Source organism: Danio aesculapii, chromosome 21 (genome assembly GCF_903798145.1).
Source record: "Danio aesculapii chromosome 21, fDanAes4.1, whole genome shotgun sequence".
NCBI lineage: Eukaryota > Metazoa > Chordata > Actinopteri > Cypriniformes > Danionidae > Danio > Danio aesculapii.
Genome location: NC_079455.1, coordinates 29,621,571 through 29,641,669, shown reverse-complemented (window position 1 = coordinate 29,641,669; position 20,099 = coordinate 29,621,571). Strand labels below are relative to the sequence as shown.

At 34.5% G+C, this 20,099-nt stretch overlaps 3 protein-coding genes across 3 annotated transcripts; all 3 read left to right on the top strand.

Moving 5' to 3' along the window:
• Positions 1-1,280: 1,280 nt before the first annotated feature.
• chchd10 (coiled-coil-helix-coiled-coil-helix domain containing 10) lies at positions 1,281-6,113 on the top strand. The gene is made up of 4 exons (XM_056446303.1): positions 1,281-1,481; positions 2,452-2,680; positions 5,708-5,849; positions 5,925-6,113. The coding sequence occupies exons 1-4, from the start codon at positions 1,438-1,440 to the stop codon at positions 5,942-5,944; spliced, it is 435 nt and encodes a 144-aa protein (XP_056302278.1). The 5' UTR covers positions 1,281-1,437; the 3' UTR covers positions 5,945-6,113.
• Positions 6,114-6,580: 467 nt separating this feature from the next.
• ddt (D-dopachrome tautomerase) lies at positions 6,581-9,386 on the top strand. The gene is made up of 3 exons (XM_056446215.1): positions 6,581-6,758; positions 6,937-7,112; positions 8,692-9,386. Exons 1-3 carry the CDS (start codon positions 6,651-6,653, stop codon positions 8,762-8,764), a joined length of 357 nt encoding a protein of 118 aa, XP_056302190.1. The 5' UTR covers positions 6,581-6,650; the 3' UTR covers positions 8,765-9,386.
• A 1,324-nt stretch (positions 9,387-10,710) lies between these two features.
• Positions 10,711-18,619, top strand: gstt1b (glutathione S-transferase theta 1b). The gene is made up of 5 exons (XM_056446778.1): positions 10,711-10,999; positions 11,921-12,008; positions 15,333-15,483; positions 15,627-15,803; positions 18,226-18,619. The coding sequence occupies exons 1-5, from the start codon at positions 10,888-10,890 to the stop codon at positions 18,424-18,426; spliced, it is 729 nt and encodes a 242-aa protein (XP_056302753.1). The 5' UTR covers positions 10,711-10,887; the 3' UTR covers positions 18,427-18,619.
• The last annotated feature ends 1,480 nt before the right edge of the window (positions 18,620-20,099 follow it).

The window sequence follows — 20,099 nt, the reverse complement described above, 5'->3', positions numbered from 1 at the left end:
GAAAAGTGTGACATACACTGTAAAACCCAAAAAGTTAAGGTAACTCAAACCGTTACAGGAAACCGACTGCAACAAACCATTTAAGCTCACAGACTAATCATAATGAGTACTGTGAACGTAATCCATTGGAGTAAATGAAGCAATTTGAGCACAGTAAAAATTAATAAATGAAGAGAACTCAAACCAATTGAGTACTGTACAACTCAATATGTTAAGGCAACTGAAACCGTTTGAGGAAACCGATTGCTACAAACCAGTTAAAAACTAATCTATATGAGTACTGTGAACTTACTCCATTTAAGATGACGTAATGAGGTTAATTACCTTCAACACTGAATTCAAAACTCTTTTCAAATTAGTAGAATTAACTTTCAGTCAATTTTGAGTTCCCTACACTCATTTCATTTGATAAAGTTGACTGTTGGGTTTTACAGTGTAAGATAAAACAAGGGTGGCCAAACTTTTTCATATGAAGGGCCAAAAATCAAACTGAGGCTAATGGGCCAAAGGCGCAATAGGTGGGGTAATTTACCATGAATAGTTTTCTAATTTATTTAATAATGTTTAAAAATGACTTGAAGACATTGCTTTATATTAGCTAATACAGTACTTTTTTTTTTTTTTTTTTTACATTTTATTACTATTAAAGTAAAAACAGTAAAGTCTAATTTATAACAAAATAATAGTTTTTGTACTCTTGATTTGCTTGCTGATGTCTTCTGCATAGTCTATCCGTCGAGTGACAGTATTTACATATTAAAAAATCTGATTTATTTACATTTAATTGAAACATGTAATTTCTGTTTGCTTTTTTTGTAGCTCAGCAATAAAACAAACAAAAAAGGTTACCTAAAACTAGAAATGACGATCTCTTGATGAACCTTTAAACGCATTCGACCCAACCCTCCCAATCATACTCACTCCTTTTAGATGGGATGGTTGGCCAAATCAAATGTTACAATGAGCCAACTATGGCCCGCCGGTCCTACTTTGGGCATCTCTGCTTTAAGTAATGTGACGTTTTTTAGTGTTTAAATGTAGTAAGTTTTTTTCAGATTTTAAATAAAATTATTTTACCTAAACATATATTATTTACATCATTCAAACCTAAAATCTAAAAAAAAATCTAAAATCTCAAACCTAAAAGAAAATATTTTGCTTTTGTAGTTTAGAAACCCTTAAGAATTGCTTTAAGAGTAAATGCAAATGCTTTATAAAACATTTACCTCAGAAATAACTTATTATACGCGGGGCTTTTCTAGAACACCGAGTAGCGCATGCGCAGTGTCTACAGTAACCACGCAAGGTCAAACACACGTGCGTCCACCGGCTGTCAGAGTACTGTGCGTGTGTAGACTGGATTTGACCGCCTTCACAATTGTTTTGCGCAATTATAACAATAATCGAAAGGACTAAAAGTGGTCACAATCTACTGCAATGGCAAGAGGAAGTCGCAGTCGTCCTTCACCAGCACCAGCGAGGTATCTTTTACTTGACTAGTTTTGTTACGCACTATACACCTATGATGTAAGCGAGCTAAAGCTCATGTAACTTGGAAGTAAAGTTAGACGTTAGCTGCGTTCAAGAAAACAGACTGGGCTCAGAAAGAAAGCCCACAAAATGTTTCTTTGCTAGAAATTAAGGAATTCGGGTATTATTCTACACCAAAACAGATGGTAAAAGGTCAAACTGTCAAACTAAACCTATTTGTATTATTTACTACCATACATCTTAAAATGTGTGCAATATTTGTTTATTCGTGTAAAATGGCTCTCATGACGCAAACCAGATTTAAAACTTTATCTCCTTTCCATCTGAAGATGCCAAAAGCAGCTCTGTGTCACGTGATATAGATACAGATTAATTTAAAATATATTCATGGTATGCCAAATTCTGTATGTGTGCTTTACGGTGAATATGAAGACAGCTTGTGCATATTATACTTGAACACTTAAAGAAAAAGTTCACCAAAAAATCTAAACTACCATTGTTTACTCATTCTTCATTTGTTTCTTTCATCTGTTGAACACAAAGGTGTATATATACTGATTGGGGTAAAGTTGGTTTTATATTCACATATTCAGACTAATAATATAATTTCATAAAAGTATTCTTTGCATATTTTATTAAAAGTGAATTATATTAGCAGCCAATGACTATCAAAGTGCAACATTGTTCACAGCCAATTAAACAGAGCTAATGTGGTTTTAAAGTCATATTTACATGCAATTTCAGACTGAACAATTCAAAGTAGAGTAATAAACAATATAGAGACCATGTCACAAGTTGTCACTGTTCCAAAATGAATGTGACTCTAAAACAGCCATTGACTTCCAATGTATCTTTCTTTCTTCATAATTATAGAATTGCTTGAATGTGAGTAAATGGTCATTTTATGGTGACCTGTGTCTTTAAATCTCTTTAACATATTTCATCCTGTTTTCTTTCTAGTGCTCCCGCCCCATCCTATGCTCCAGCTCCTGCAGCTCCTCCTCCGATGGCAGTGGCCCCTGCTGCGGCTCAGCCTAAGCAGCCAGGTCTCATGGCCCAGATGGCCACCACAGCGGCTGGAGTGGCCGTCGGTTCAGCTGTAGGGCATGTGATGGGCAGTGCCATCACAGGTGCTTTCAGCGGAGGCAGCAGCAGCTCTGATGCACCCAAACCAGCACCTACATATCAGGTCATACCCAATGTTTATTGATTTATTTTATTTATTTTTTCCACTTTTTGAGTGGCATTGTGTCTGGATTTTTAAAAATCTTTATCAAAGTGTTTTAATTCGTAGAGTTCAATCACAACATTACAAATTTAATTCAAAGAAATTTATTCAAAAAATCTGAAGTACAAGACTTGACTGTTTTACTGAGAGAATAAGCCACAATCCCATAAGAGGTTATCTCAGGGCTTGACATTAACTTTTTTTTGATCACCAGCCACTGTGGCTAGTAGTTTTCCAACATTACTGGCCATTAGCCATGTTGACTAGCCACAATTTTGTTACTGGGAAATATATAAGTTATAAAATATATCATTTATAAGCTTAAAATTAGACTTTGGCGTGCTAAAATTGCTTGGTTTAGATTTTTTTGTTTTTTTTACATGCCTCCTCATTCATTTCACTTTTGTGTGTTGTGTATGGCTTTGCTAAATAGGTTAATAAATAGTAAGTGGGTTGTGGTTTCATAGTGTCGCATTGCAATTAGTTTTTATTTCATATGACTTTTCAGGGCTCAACACTAAGGATTGACCAAATTTTTCTCTAGCCACAGCATGAATAAAAAAAAACATTTTTAGCCCAAAATAACTGTAAGCAAAAGAAAGTAGGTGGAAAAACTTACCATGTGCGATAATGAAAGGATGATCATGTGAAAAGTTCAAGCGAAAGCAACCTGGAAACATAGCTACTGAGTGTAGAATCATGGGTGTTGACGTCTTCATTACATCCTACAGGGCTCCTGCAGAAGTCATGTTGATAGATGAGTTATTCAAAGCTTATTATAATGTTAACAAATGAACCATTAAAAGCAAAACAAGAACAATTACTGATGAGAGATGAGCCTGACAAAGCTTTTATCATGCCACATTTGATTACTTCCGGTTGTGATTATGTGGGAAAGAAACAGTGCTGATTATGATGTCATTCGATGTGTTTTATGGGATTTGGTGGGATATGAGGAATTATTTACTGTGCTTTTTAATTAAGAATTATGCTTTTAAACAATTATTTTTTTAATAAAATGTAAAATGTGGACTGATGGTTTCATATAGCATTGAATCAACAACCTCACCCCCATATCAGGGCTCAACACTAAAGATTTTAAAAAAATTCTCTAGCCACACCATAAATAAAAAATAAACGATTTTTATCCCAAAATAACCAAGCAAAAGAAAGCAAGTGAAACCGTGTGCGATAATGAAAGGATGATCATGTGAAGGTTAAAGCAAAAGCAACAGAGTACAAAAGAGTAAGCAGCAGGTTTGTGAGTGCACGAGCGTTGCTTTTTGTCCAGTCTATTAAAAAGAGAACCAATTGCACCAGTTACGTTTCCAGGCATGGATGCTTCACGCAAAGAACCATTTCTTTTTGAAACTTTTAAACACTCGCACGCATCACATCACCTGAAATCAGCCTTGACGCTGAAGCTCTCGTCAGTGCATCACGATCGCCGGTGTCTCACCATGCGCGTGATCTTCCTCTCATTCGGTATTCACCTGCTTTCTTTTGCTCTCACAAACACAGTTATTTTTGTAATCTCTTATGTTGGCCCCTCATTGGGCAATCCTTATTGTTGAACTCTGCTTTTAAAGTAAAGTGCAATTTAAATATTAGCCAAAGCGGCTAGTGAAAGTGACTGTCTAACCCGCCACAGCTGAAATCTACTCTCAATTGGCAGGTTGGCGGGTGTTAATGCCAAGCCCTGAGACTATTCCTTATATAATAAATTACTTGTGCCTCAAAAACATTGCTGACACACAATAAATATGTGGTGGCATTTGGAGGCGTAAGACCAGGAGCGCAGTTGCTCTTGACAGTTCTGGAGGTAATTAATAATATAATAATAATACGGTTCAGACATTTCAAAATGACCAAATCAACATTTCAGATGTTTTACAATGTGGCCAACTTCAGGTTTTTCCATTATTGCATCCCATCACAAACCTTTTTTACACATTTTTTGCTGCACATACTGGAATTTATTCGTTAAAATTGTGCTTCCATTATAGTTTATATGCAGTTTTACATAAAAAAAGTTTATCCTTCTCAGTTATGTGCATATGTTTTTATGTGCATTTTTAAAATGTATGCGTACCTTGGCATTTCCATCAAGCATTATTTTATGCAATAATCCAAATCCAACCCGATAATGCGCATAACAATAGGTGGATGGAAACACTACTACTGAGTGTGGAATCATGGGAGTTGCTGTATTTTATAGGAATTGGTGGGTTATGAGTTGGGCCATATGGAATCTGCAGACATTTTTTGCTATTTCTGCGCAGAATTTTGTTAAAACTGCGGATTTATGCGGAATGATTTTGGGATTATCATAACTAAAACCTTAATATATGAACTAAACAGTAATACATTTTAACTTGTATTTAATGTTTACAATGCAAATCCATCTAGATCCACTTTATTTAGTACACAAATCAAGTCTTTTATATAAAATGTCTACTAAAAGACAGAAAATATTACTTTACAAACTGGGATTGTAAATAAATTACATGAACATTTTCATATTAGTCAATAATTGTACTGTGTAAATTTATATTTATCCAGTTTTTAAATTATTTTCAAGTAAATAAACAGAATCAACGATGAGCTAAAAATATGCAAAATTCTGCACGCGCAGATTCCGTGTGTTTAGTGTACTTTTTCAAAAAGAATTCTGCTTCAATTATTTAAACAATTATTATTTTTTACTTAATAACATGGACTGATGGTTTTGATTTGCATTTATCAACAACCTCGTGGTTCACAGTACTTTAATCGTAACAATAAGGTAGCAAAAAAAAGTAATTGTGAATAAAATTAATGGGTATTTACAGTACCTTTAAACAGCCAACTTTTTATGACAGAACATTGTATCAAGTTTTACTCAAAATGCTAGTAAAAAGAGGTTTGTTTAATGATCTTAATGTATTTATTGTAATAGTAATGAGGAATATGTAACAATCAAGTATGTATTTTAAAAATGTTTCTCAGGAGCCCTCACGACTTCCACCCTCTCAGTCTGGTCCTTGTCTCTTTGAGGTGAGGCAGTTTCTGGACTGTGCCACGACTCAGGCTGATCTGAGCTTGTGTGAAGGCTTCAACGAGGCTCTTAAACAGTGCAAACTGTCCAGTGGTAAGCCTATAGTCAACATGGAAATAAAATGCATGGTGCTATGCCGGATAATAACCGGATATGTTGTTTCTTCAGGTGTCACATCTCTGGTGTGATGAAGAAATTGAAAGAGCTGGACACTACAACTAGAAAAATTAACTACAGGTCCTAAATATTAATGCAGTGAATGTCTGCTTATGTTTATAGTTATGAAATATGTACTGATACTTTTGAATGTGTGATCATGTAAATGAGCTTGTACAATAAAGAGCTGCTGTTATCTTATTTCTTGGTTTGTTATTTAAGCATTGTACATCTTGTGTAACATGCGATCATACTGCTTTGATGTGCTTTTTTTAGCACATTACACAATTGTATGCCTTGATTTTGATAAGGTCTTGTTTATGATTTACAAGGATCTATTAGAGTTGCTAAACAAAAGCCTGATAAATAGTGTTATGACACTTTCCAAACTATTTGCAAGACTTGATCACACAATCGTTCTCCTTAAGAAGTAAAGCTAAATATAGCATTTATGTTGCTTTTGCAAAAACAGGAAAGAACATAGCACTGTATCCAGTATGCTGTATAGAAACGCTATTTTGTCATTTATTTTGACCCTTGTTTCAATCTCATTCATTCAATCTCCAAGCGCTCAAGAGGCGTGTAAAGAATTCGCCACATTGGCCTATCACAGAGCTCGGTGAACAGGCGTCTCTGCCTTTCAACCAATCAGAGAGAGCGGTGTATCACGAGGAAGAGGGGCTGTTGTTGCAGCAGGTCTTTCTCACATTTTGACAGAGACGCACACAGATTGAAATCATGCCGTTCATAAATGTAGAAACTAATTTACCTGCAAGCAAGTTTCCAGAAGACTTTCTGAAAAGACTATGTTCTACATTGGCTGCAGCTTTGGGGAAGCCGGAAGACGTGAGTATTGTAGCATTAACGCTAGCTGTGCAAGAAAAAGTTAATGTTTTTGCTATGCGTTTGTGTGGGCAGTAGTGTTTTTTGAACTCGACTTCAAATGTCTTGACCTTGATCATACGAAGACGTGATTGCTCCACAGTTATGTAAACGTATTTTCTGCTTTTGTTTATGTCTTCAGAGGATGAATCTGGTGGTAAAGGCTGACCTGCCGATGCTGATCGCGGGGTCCAGCTCCCCATGTGTGTTGATGACCGTGTCAGCCATTGGAGTGACCGATACAGCGGAGAAAAATAAGCAGCATAGCGCTAAAATATTCCAGTTCCTACAAGGAGAATTTGGGCTGAGCGATGACCGGTAAATTAATGACAAAAAGGCGCAAAAACAGCGTTAAACGCATCATATATGTGTTTGACATCATTAAATGATAAATAAACAAACATAAATAAATAACATTTCACATAAATAAACAAAGAACTTGTACAATAGATATACATGTTTACACACAGACATATATATAGCTTATACATAAATGCTAACATGACAAAAGCAATTCCTTGCAAAAGTCAACCAAGTTTTCATCAAAATATCAAAACCTTTTCTAGGTTTTTTGTGTACACTTGTATTTTACAGCACTGTAAAAATACTCTAAAATGTTTTTGTCAATGCTTTTAAACTATTATATTTGATTTACCAAAGGCACAAAAAGGGCAATTTCACATCTCACATTCATAACAAAGCTGTTTCCTCATAAATGCTAAAAATGTAAAATAAAGTGAATATTTTTTATTCTATAGTGACCCAACTCTTTATCTTTATGATTTGCATTATTTATTTGGGATTGTGAAGTTTAATTCACATCGTTTCTACAAAGTATGTTTTATACTGTGAACTTAAAGACTTTTTGGTCACATCCATAATGCATTTATGCGTTTATTTTATTTAAATATTTAAACTCATTTAAAATATAAAAAATGTTTACAGATTGATATTTGTTCTGATACCATAACCCTGTGATTGTTTTGAAAATATTAACAGATGTTTGATACAATGTTGACATAATTTCTCCATAATGCTGGAATTGCTCTTTTACTTTTTTCTGAGTTTAATTTAAAATTGTATTCTCGGAAAGAAAGATCTAAATATTTGTGATTGACATTGTATGAATGGGTGTGCCTGTTTTGTTTTTGTTTTGGTCTGAAATTATAATGTCCCTCACTTTTAAACCAGCCTGCCATTGGCTATAGCTATAGTATGTAGTAGGCAAAAAAACGACATGTGGCAAAAGAAGTGTGTCTAAATTCACAGTACTCATACAAAAGGCATACCTTAATGACTTTTATCGAATATCTTAAATGGTTAGTTCATCTAATACTGGCAGTTTGGTCATTGTTTACTCTCCCTTCGCTTGTTCCAAACTTAAGTTTCTTTCTTTCTTTTTTTTTTTGAACACCAAAGGAAATATTTTGAAGAAAGCTTGAAACCTGTAATCATAGTATTTGTTTTTGTTTTTTAAAGTTAATGTTACCAGTTTTTATTTTCTTCAAAAGATCTCCTTTATGTTCAACAGAAGACAGAAACTTAAAAAAGTTTGAAACCGCTTGAGTAATTTTTCATTTTTGGGTGAACTATCCCTTTAAGTGTGCGTCTGATGACCATGATCTGATGAATGGGCACTTTACCATCCCATGAGTACACTGGAGAGGATATATAAATGAGAATGGAATATAATAAATGACATTTACTAATGACGTTTCAATCAGCGGTTATGTAGTAATTGTATTACAGAAAATAACATACCCTAGGGAGTGTGCAATGTCACATTGCCTCAGAATGGCCATTAAATGGATTATCATGCTTTAAAAGGGATATGTAGTCAACTTATAGTATGCATTATAGTATTCCCTGATTGTCTTTCTCATCTGTTCTTTCTCAGGATTTTGGTGTTGTTTTACCCTCTGGAGCCATCACAGATTGGGAAAAAGGGAACAGTTATGAGCTTCCTATAAGACTCAACATTCCTTGTGGAAGTGAATACTTATTATGTGATTCCTGTTTGAGATCCAGCTAGTGGAACATGCATTGCAGTATAGGCAGGTTATGTTCTTATAGGATTTAAAATATTTGGCATTTAACCCAAGCTATTTTTCCTTAAATTAATTTGGTGATTTGACAATAATTGTTTTACTGTTAAGTTAAAAATAATGCATTTAGCATTTGGTATCAGATCAAACAGAGGGTGAGCTGTGTCTGTTTTTAGACAATAATGAAAGTAATATTGATGAAATCAGTATATGAGAGAATAATTTATCTACAATTATTTTTTTTTCTAGATAAAGTACACACTTCACATCAATCAGATCTGTTCAATCAAAACATGAATCCTCTTATTGCCAGCTCACTAAAGCCATTGAAAATATCTTAAATCACTGGAAACAGTATGCGTCTGAATGAGGTTTGATTTGCACATTATCTTCAGCGAAAGACATTACTTGTAAACACATTTGCTCTGATGTAGCAGAATGAAAGTGCACACTTACACAATGTATTTTATCTCTATTTGTTATCAACTACATTGATACAGCCTTTCAAATGAGTTAATAGAAAATAAAAAAATCCTCTTAAATAAAATGTGCAGTTCATTTACGGATTTGTTTTTTGGGGGATGATGTTAGTAGAATTTGCTTACACAGGTCAGTTTACAAGTGATCATGGAAGAGATAAGTTTCTTGAATACTTCCAGGGATTCTGCATTCTGAATGTGGTTGGAGAGATTCCACTGACAAGGAATAATGAAAGAGAAGAACCTAGAAAGTGTTTTTGTGCCTCTCATTGAAGGTTACACCTGAAAGTCAACGCTTAACCTCAGTCAATATCTTCTTGGTGTCTTCACTGTGTTATATGTTTGGGAAGAAACTGTTCTTTTTCAAAGGTATATAGAGATGCAGGCTTGTAGCTTGGCGGGGTCAGGGGGCAATGGGGGTTTGCACGTTTGACCCACCCCACCACTAACAAAGTTCAGAATTTGACCACTATAGGCTCATTTATTCCATTTTTGACTGCTATGCCATCATAAATTGTGAAAATTATAGATAGAAGAAGGCTTTAGGGCTAATTACATGTTTTATTATTTAAGTGGACATATTCTGACTGATGAAAGTTGAATGAGCTGGCAAGTTTCACCATTTCCCACCAGATTCCCATTTTTTAATGATAATAAATTTGTATTTAAAAAGAAGTGTTTTTTTTTTCATATTTCTTTAATAATTTTTTATTTGAAATGTTAACCTCATAACAATATTTATAAAACTTGATTAGCTTACAGTTTAAATCCAAACTTGTAAACGAATAGTATCTTGGTAGTAAAATAGTACAGTGAGCACTTTGACATAATTGTAGGAAATGTTTTGGTGCATCTAAAACAGTATGGCTATGTTCACCATCCGACAAGCTGATCCAGCAAAGATTTCTTAATAAAATGTCACTAAAACCATAGTTGAATAGAAAAATGAGACGAATAACTGCAAAAAGGGTCCACTTTTTTCAGAAAAAAAAGAACCACCACTTTCAATATGCTGGCTAAGGGCCTGAGATGTCATGCTGGTTTTGAGAATTCATATTTGTTTATTTACTGCCGGGTGAGACTTCTAGAGACTTCCTCAAGTCAGACGAATAGTTTATTAATCAAACACATAAATTTATATATGACATTTACTGTTTGTGTGAGCAAACGTCTTTGATTTGACCTTTACCTTATTTTGGTGAGGTAATTGTTAAATTGTCATGGTCGAAATACCTCTCGGTTTCCGACAGATGGCGTCAATTACATAAGCAAGAATGACGTGAAAAAATTAACCCAAAGTTCAACCACTTCTTATCTTGCGACTTTATTATTTCACTTTCAATTATTAACACTAAATGTGACCAGCATAAGGTCATGTGTGCTTTTTTAATATAACTTCACACACTCACCGTGAGATGGACTAGTTTTCCTCCAGTTGGCATGGATTCTTCATATACAGAGTTCAGAGGGGCGGGGTGGCAATAGACGATACTTAAAAGTGCAAACAGTCGGTTTGTTTCAGTTTTGCAGCGAGTCGTGTTCATCTACAGAGCTCAAAGCTTTTTAAACATGACTTTGGAAATTTACTTGGACCTGTTTTCGCAGCCCTGTCGCTCCGTGTACATCTTTGCTAAGAAAAACAACATCCAGTTCGACCACAAGAAGATTTCTCTGTTTGAAGGTATGATTTCTGCAAAACCGCCTGGATTTTACAGCATTCGTTATCAAAACGTCTCCAGGGGAAGAGCTTGCAGACATGTTGGTTTGAATTCATATTCAATGCTATACGTTTCCGTCCATTTTTCATATTTCTATTGTTTCAGGGAACGTTGTGGTTAGACTTATGCAAGTAATCCTTTATTGATTGAAAGTGCTTAAGAGATTTGATTCTGTGAGACAACACTTATCTGACAAACTGTGCCGTGGGTATATCTTTGAACTTTTACATTGTGTCTGATTGTATGACAGGCGGATTTAGTGATTTGGGGCCCAACAGTCCTAATAAGTGTTTTTCTTTCCTTTACTTGTTTCTATTATTTACTGTCTTTTTTCAGAACACTCAATCTTCTCTCTGAAGTAAAAGTAGTACATTCTGGATGTAATAATTATGTTAAATTTTGTTAGACCCTCAACAACACCCAATTTGATATATAATTTATAGAAAAAAGAATATATATTTATAGGTGACACGGTGGCTCAGTGCTTAGCACTTTTACCTCACAGCAAGAAGGTCGCTGGTTCGAGTCCTGGTTGGCTCAGTTGGCATTTCTGTGTGGAGTTTGCATGTTCTCCCTTATGTTGGCTTGGGATTCCTCCCTCACAGTCCAAAGACATGTAGTACAAGTGAATTGAATAAACTAAATTGGCCGTAGTGTATGAGGGAAAGAGTGTGTATTGATGTTTCCCAGTACTGGGTTGCAGCTGAAAGGGCATACACTGTGTAAAACATATGCTGCATAAGTTGGTGGTTCATTCTGCTGTGTCGACCCCTGATGAATAAAGGGACTAAGCTGAAGGGAAATGAATGAATGATATTTATATATAGCTCCCTAATATCATAACAGTTATTTGCTTAAACATGATCATATGTCCTTTCCTTCAGGTTATCAATATGGTGAAGAATTTGGGAAAATCAACCCACTGAGAAAATTCCCAACAATCAAAGATGGAGACTTTTGCCTGGCTGAAAGGTAAGTGATTTTCCAAGCAAGTTTACCCTTCAATTTAAGACTTAGTGATGAAATAAACAGCCTCTTTTATTTGTATCATTGCTCTACTGCAGGGGTCACCAGTCTCGTTGCTGGAGGTCCGGTGCCCTGCAGGGTTTAGCTCCAACTTGCCTCAACACACATGCCTGGGTGTTTTAAGTATACCTAGTAAGACCTTGATTAGCTTGTTTAGGGGTGCGTTTCCCAAACAACGACGTAACTTGCGGCTGAACTATCATAGTACGATGCATTTTTTGGGAAAAGAACGATGTAGTGATGAGTGTTTCCCAAAACGCATAGTTTCTCTGTCGCAGATCCAACGCTTGAACCATGTTAGTTATAACGTAAAACGCCCATAATGATGCTCTAAACGGGATGGAGAAATGACTTCTTTACAGAAGAACCCCGTCATTTCTTTGGGCAAAATATATTGTTTTACACAAACACGCATTTAAAAGAAAATCCAATATTAGATTTGGTAAAAACATGCACTCGCTTTCCATATTAACTAAAATATATGTAAATGGCACATATGGCCTATGATTCCTTTACAAATATTATTGAGAATATGACATATCCTATTCTAAAACATAAAATCACTTACAAAAGCTAACACAAATTCTAATATCATATATAAATCATATGAATAAATAAATAATGAGGCTATTTATTATCAAATGAAATTTAATATTTATTAAGTATTAGAAATGGAAAAAAAATGATAATTTAATAATATTAATGATGATAATGATAATTATTAAGTGGGATATTGTTTATTTATTTTTTTAGAAAAGTCTACTTTTACAGTTTGACACTTGTAAACTACAGCAGAAAGTTCTAACCAGCAGGCCCATGTCATATACAGTCCAGATACTAAATAAATAACCTACTATAAATTAAAAGAATTAATGTATGCTTTTTGTTTTTACAAGCTCTGGAGACGTAACATAAATTTCACTTTTTTAATAATAGGTCACCTATAGCTTTCGCCATGAGGCTGTGTTCAAAATGACATCAATGTTTTTAAAGTGCACTGCGAAGGATGCATCGTAAACATGAAGATCGCTAAAACTGAACTGTAAAAATAGCTTGAAAGCAAATTACACCTAAGAGAGATGAGCTTACTGCTTTTTTATTTTTAATAATTCCAACTTTGAATGTTAGAATGTTCTAAATAAATAGGGCATAGGGGGGATAAGTGGGAATAGAACACAGCCAGGAACTATGTTTCTAACTACAGCTCAAGAGGTGTAATTGCGAGTGCTCAAGTTTGCGACGTAGTTTGCGAATGTTCGTTGGAGCGACGGATTTGGGAAATGGCAAATCAACAAACTATGTTTGTAACGACGGAACTTGCGACCTTAATTGGCTAACGATGGTTTTGGGACATGCACACCAGGTGTGTTTGATTATGGTTGGAGCTAAAATCTGCAGGACACTGGACCTCTAGGAACAAGTTTGGAGATCCCTGGTCTACTGTATTTATTAATGCTTGTTATTAGTTTAATTTTTTCTATGAATGCTGATCCAGTTACTCTAAAATAATGATATTTTCCCCAATAATTCCATTTAAGTCATCAATCAAACAATATCAAAATGTGTATTGCAGAAAAATCAAATATTGCAATGTCAGTTTTTTCCAATATTGTGCAAACCTACTTAAAAGTCTTTAAACTGCCTCTATTGTCTTTTTTAAAATACAGTGTATAATGTAGCAGTTTGTAAATGTTTAGATTTATTTATTTCAAACTGAAAAAGTATACACTTAAAACAATTCTTAAAATAAAATACATTTCAACATGGTCAAAATGCAGCGGGATGATGCACAAGCTTATTATTTTCCCCACCCCATTACCACACACATCATTCGTCTATTACTTCAATTATTTCTTCTTTTACTTATCTCTTCTTTTTACACGAGTCATATGAGCTTTACATGAGACATATTTTATCCTTTTGGCATCTTTGACATGTAAATGTACAAATGGAATCAAACATTTTATTACATAGACCAAAAAATGCATACACTGTAAAACCCAACAGTCAACTTAACCAAATGAAATGAGTGTAGTTAACTCAAAATTGACTGAAAGTTAATTCTACTCTACTCTATTTGAAAAGAGTTTTAAACTCAGTGTTGAAGGAAATGAGTTAAAACCATACCTTATTACTTCAACTCAAATGGAGTAAGTTCACAGTACTCATATAGATTTGTTTTTTAACGGTTTTATATGGTTTGTAGCAATCGTTTTCCTTAAATGGTTTGAGTTGCCTTAACTTATTGGGTTTTACAGAAACCAGTTAGTTTGAGTTCTCTTCATTTATTTGGTTTTACTGTGCTCAGATTGCTTCATTTACTCCAATGGATTACGTTTACAGTACTCATTAGGATTAGTTTTTGAACTTAATTGGTTTGTTGAAATCGATTTCCTCAAATGGTTTGAGTTACCTTAACTTATTTGGTTTTACACTGTAGTTTTGCAAATAGTTATTAATTGAAATTTCATCATACTTTTCTCATTTTGCTCTTTTCTAATCACCTCTATTAATCATTCTATTCCTTTATTAATATATATTTATACAACCTTTTAAATTGATTCATATCCTGACATTAAGAATCTGTTCCATAATTTCATATCACATACAGATACACACAATAAAAAAAAAATTGTCTTTGTTTTCAATCTACTAAGATTTTGTACTTCTCTCAGATTATATCCCCCTTGTCTTTCTTTAAAAAAAAAAAAACTTTTGGATGCGTTTTGGAAGTAATTTATTCCTAGTTTTAATCACAAATTGTGTTGTTTTTAATTGAACCAAATCCTTGAACTTAAGTATCTTCAATTAAAAAAGGTAAAAAATAAAATATAATAGTTTGAAAACACTGACAGAGACATTTTTGAGTAAACTGTAAAATACTTTCTAACACAAAACATTTAGAAACGGTTTACGTATTTTGGTGAAAACCTTAATTTTTTTTGCATGGAATTGCTCAGAAGCCATTAATTGAAAACATGCATGCATCAAAATAAGCACAACAGATGCTTGCTGGATTTTTATTATTCCCCAAAAGTTACCACTGAGAACATTTCTGTTAATAAATGTAGTCTGTGAGGACCAATCACAACAAACTAGTCCATCTAACAAATCAGAGTCTATTTTGACTACCGTAACAGTAATGTGCATATTCAATACCATGCTTTATTTAGTGATACCACCATGTGTATTTCGATTTCATTGAAACCCGTTGCTTGTTTTGCGCATCGTATCAGTTTATGTAAATAAGCAATTACTTCCTCTTTCTAGTGTCGCGATTATGATCTACCTGGCTGACAAGTTCCACACTCCAGACCATTGGTTCCCTGCGGACTTGCAGAAGCGAGCGAGAGTAAATGAATATCTGTCATGGCAGCACACTTCCATACGGATGCATGGAGCCAAGATTATCTGGTTTAAGGTGAATGAAGTGCAAATACACTTAGAATTTAGCTGCTCGCTATTTGATGGTTCACTACAGTTGCTTGAGAATAAAACCTAAACTTTAGAATTTTTACACTTATTTATTAGTGGATTTTGATTTGTTTCCTTATATTTTTGTAGATCTTGATTCCAGAAGTGCTGGGAGCTGAGGTCCCTAAAGAAAAGATGGAGAATGCAGTAGAGAATCTGAACTGGGCACTGCAGCTCTTTCAGGATAAGTTTCTGCAAGACAAACCGTTCATTGTTGGTGATCAGATCTCATTGGCTGATTTGGTTGCTATTGTGGAAATCATGCAGGTATGCATGTAAATTGTTTAGATTCAAATCTCTAGATTTGTTTAAAGGGCCTGTTCAAAGCAAAATGGAAATTCTTTCATTATTTACTGACCCATGGGGTGTCACAAACCCGCATGTGGTCATCTTCAAAATAATAAAATAAAAAATTATTTGAATCGAATTCAAGAGGGTCTTGTCTCTCTAATGAAAGTCTGTTCACCTAAACTGCTTCAGAACATTTAAAAAAAGATATAAACAACATAAATTCACTTTAACTTTCTTGCAGACATGTTTTATATTAGTTTATTCAAAGGATTTTGGCTATGTTCATGCAAATAGCATAAATGTAGTCAAAATGTGTATTTTTATTGAAATTGTGAGCCTTGTTTCCATCTATGATTTTACACAATGGTTAAAAAGAGTAATGTATAAAAATATTTAGGAACTTTTGAACAAAAGTGTCCATGTTGAAAGCCTTTAAACCTCAGTGCCATTTGAACAAAATATATGTCTTTTTTTTGTCATTTTCAAGGTGACCCTGCAAACAAAAAAGACCCCAAAAATTCTGCTTAGCATTTCATATATAAAAAGAATAATTTTAAAGATACATTTGTGGTAATTATTATAAGGATGGAAGTAAAAGTATAAAAAAAAAAAAAAACTAGTACATACAATACATTTTTGACACTGACAGTGTATATCCTTGATGGACACTATGGTATCTGTGGTGTAACGTTTTAAAACCAATGCAGAGTGTGTTAACTTGCTTGATCCATGACAAAACGAGGTTCGTTCTTCAATTTCATGACTCATGTGGTACATTTACACTTCCCTGTAAATCAATGAAATTTGCTCTCCTGTGTCAAAAATGTCTTCTTTTGTGTTTCAAGGAAGAACACATTTCTTATGTACACTGTAAAAAAAATTTTGTTTCAACTTAAAGTTAGTGTTCGTGCTGCCCTAAAATTTTAAGTTTACTTCACTTAAATATTGACGTTACCTAAACTCAGGTTAACGTTGCAGGACTTAACAATACAAGTGTAACGGACGTGGTCTAAGTTTAGTTAACTTAAATAGTTAGTTTTCCGCCCAAACTGTCCAAAGCAGCACAATCAAATAGTAAACCTGCAGAAAGGCGTTTAACATCTGTCGTCATCCAAAAGTAAACAAATATAAATTGAAGTAAAAGTATTACAATAAATAAAGATAAATACATTACAAAACACATACAAAAACAATTTTAAAGTGGATTTATTTCATTAAAATGGTATTTATTTTCATTTGCAGAAATTTGTACAATTTAAAGCTTGTGGGCTCTAATTTAATAATCTAGACGCAAAGTCTAGAGCGCATGGCGCAAAAGCATTAAGGGCATGAGTTATGGGTGTGTTATGAGCATAACGTACATTAAACCAATCAGAGTCTCATCTCCCATTCCCTTTAAGAGTCATTTGTGTCACGCCATGGTGCATTTGCTATTTACATGGTGTATTTTGTAAGTGGAAAAACTGAACGCTTTATTAGCGAGAAAACAGTTAAGCAGAGCATCTGCAGTGCGAGGATAAAGAACGAGCCTCCTCCAATCTGCCTCTTTACTTTCACTTTCCACTTCAGACATCCATTAGCCTACATATTTAATTTCATTTGTAAAATGCAAAGATTTGCTTCAAAATGATTTCTAAGTTCAGTTCTAATTTCCAGCAAACAAATAAAAGAACAATAATAACAAAGAGTGGTCTGAAAAACTGAGTTGTATCCAAACACACGTCCTATTCTTATGCATACGTCTCCAAAACCCCACAGGTTTTTAATATAAACTTGTTTTTATTAAAACAAATATAAACATCCATATAATAAATAATACTGCTAATAATAATAATGTTACACAAATGCAAATTGTCATGAATAAACTGAAAAATGGTGCAGTCTATTTCAGTTTTTCAAAATAGCAATGCGCAAACAATGTGCCTTAACACACCTCCTTTTTAGACCGGCACACCCACAAAGTTGCACAAATTGATTTGCTCTTTAAACAAACTGGTGCAAAACATGAAAATTGGAGTTGCGCTGGTCTGAAAATAGCAACAAATCATGCCAAACACATCTTGCGCCTTATTACGCCAGGTGTATGATAGGTCCGATTATGTTTGAAGAAGTTAAATAATATATATGAGTTCAGCTGACTCTTTTTTTAAAAGTCTAATAAGTTCAGCCAAGTAAAACCTTGATATATAAGTTATGTCAACACATTCAATCCAGATAAGTTAACACAAATTATTATTGGCACTATAATTTTTTACAGTGTATTTGTAAAGGCAGGACGGTTAGTCAATGATGACAGAACTTATTTTGGTTTAATTGTTAAGATAAACCTGAAGTATGGGGGTTAATAGTAATAGCTAACAGCTGATCTGTAATTGATGATGTTTTTGGTTTGTTTCAGCCATTTGCTGCTGGTATGGATGTGTTTGAGAACAGACCCAAGCTCAAGGCATGGAAAGACAGAGTCAGAGAAGCGATCGGAGCTGAACTGTTCGATGAGGCTCATCAGGCAACCATGTCCATACGGGACAATGCCAAAACCATTGATCCCAAAGGGTTAAGTCCATTGAAAGACAAGATTTTGAAGTTTTTCCTCTCATAAACAGCATCAGTTAACTGAATAACAGTTATTCATGAAGGTTTATGCTTTCTCAATAATTCTGTGAGATTTCCTTTTTCTGTAAACACAAATAATGAAATTAATTATATATACAGGCATTGTCATGCTTTGGCAGATGAATGCAAGAATCATTAATGTTTCTGTGTGGAGCAATAAAAAGAAGCAAACTGTGAAATGCCATGTTTCCAGCTGTGTCCACTCTCGAATTCTTAATCGCTGCACTCACTGTGACCTTTAAAAAACATGCAATAACACAGAGATACTCAAAACAGCATCGTTCCAGAAAATCACTTAACACCCATGGGAAGGAGCAGGGAGGAATGTTTCCTCCTCCTGTGTTTATGGAATGTAATCGGATATTAAATTGTTTCCTGCAGAAATCTTTGCACGAATGGCACTTTTTGTTCATTTCATGTAGAGGTGTGATACTTTTAGTGAGATATTTCCCTGATAATAATCTTTAATGTTAATAAATTAGTTTTTGATCATCAGTCGATTCTGTTTATTTGACCCTGCTGTTTAAAAAAAAAAAAGTATAAGCACTGTCACCTCACAGCAAGAAGGTCGCTGGTTTAAGTGCCAGCTGGGTCAGTTGGCATTGTGGAGTTTGCATGTTCTCCCCATGTTCATGTCACTTTCCTCTGGGTGCTCCGGTTTCCCCCACAGTCCAAAGACATGCGCTATAGGTGAATTGAATAAGCTAAATTGGCCATAGTGTATGAGTGTGTATGGGTGTTTCCCAACACTGGGTTTCAGCTGGAAGGGCCTCTGCTGTGTAAAACATATGCTGGATAAGTTGTCGGTTCATTCTGCTGTGGTGAATAAAGGCACTAAGTTGAAGAAAAATGAATAAATTAATATATTTTCTCCCATACTATGGTTTAATTTGTATTTTTAATAATATTTATAATCATAATTGAAAAAGACTCTTGTTGAATGATCTGTGTTAAAGGGAACAGAATAATGTAAAGCAATCATATATTATTGTATGTAACTACTGAAAAATTTGACTTCATGTATTAGCGGGATTTCTTTTTATTTTAAATCTTAAGATGTTGGGTGCACATGGTGCTCGATAGAACCACTTTTATCACTAAGTTAAATGCTAGTTCCCAATAAAATGTAATGGTTCTTTAGCTGTTTGTGGTGGTTAAGATTCTGTAAAGAGCAATAAAGGTGCAATATATCACTTAAAGTGAGGCGACACGGTGGCTCAGTGGTTAGCACTGTCGCCTCACAGCAAGAAGATCGCTGAGTCGTTTGAGTTCCAGCTAGGTCAGTTGGCATTTCTGTGTGGAGTTTGCATGTTCTTCCCGTGTTTGTGTGGGTTTCCTCCAGGTGCTCCAGTTTCCCCCACAGTCCAAAGACATGCGGTATAGGTGAATTGAATAAGCTAAATTGGCCGTTGTGAATGATTGTGTATGGATGTCTCCCAGTACTGGGTTGCAGCTGAAAGGGCATCAGCTGTGTAAAACATGCTGAATAAGTTGGCAGTTCATTCCGCTGTGAAATTCATCCCTGATCAATAGCTCAAAAGTCGGAGGAAAATAAATGAATGAATATCCCTTAAAGTGGTTCTTGCCTTTTAATCAGGGGAACTACTTTAAGTTTAGTAAACAAGGTTTTCTAGCAACATGGCTAGTGTTACATAGCAC

Coding starts and splice junctions, on each gene's coding strand:
- chchd10 (XM_056446303.1), top strand. CDS start 1,438: ATGGCAAGAGGAAGTCGCAGTCGTCCTTCACCAGCACCAGCGAG. Junction 1,482..2,451: donor CCTTCACCAGCACCAGCGAG/GTATCTTTTACT, acceptor TTTTCTTTCTAG/TGCTCCCGCCCCATCCTATG. Junction 2,681..5,707: donor AACCAGCACCTACATATCAG/GTCATACCCAAT, acceptor AATGTTTCTCAG/GAGCCCTCACGACTTCCACC.
- gstt1b (XM_056446778.1), top strand. CDS start 10,888: ATGACTTTGGAAATTTACTTGGACCTGTTTTCGCAGCCCTGTCGCTCC. Junction 15,484..15,626: donor CCAAGATTATCTGGTTTAAG/GTGAATGAAGTG, acceptor ATATTTTTGTAG/ATCTTGATTCCAGAAGTGCT. Junction 15,804..18,225: donor CTATTGTGGAAATCATGCAG/GTATGCATGTAA, acceptor GGTTTGTTTCAG/CCATTTGCTGCTGGTATGGA.
- ddt (XM_056446215.1), top strand. CDS start 6,651: ATGCCGTTCATAAATGTAGAAACTAATTTACCTGCAAGCAAGTTTCCA. Junction 6,759..6,936: donor CTTTGGGGAAGCCGGAAGAC/GTGAGTATTGTA, acceptor TTATGTCTTCAG/AGGATGAATCTGGTGGTAAA. Junction 7,113..8,691: donor TTTGGGCTGAGCGATGACCG/GTAAATTAATGA, acceptor GTTCTTTCTCAG/GATTTTGGTGTTGTTTTACC.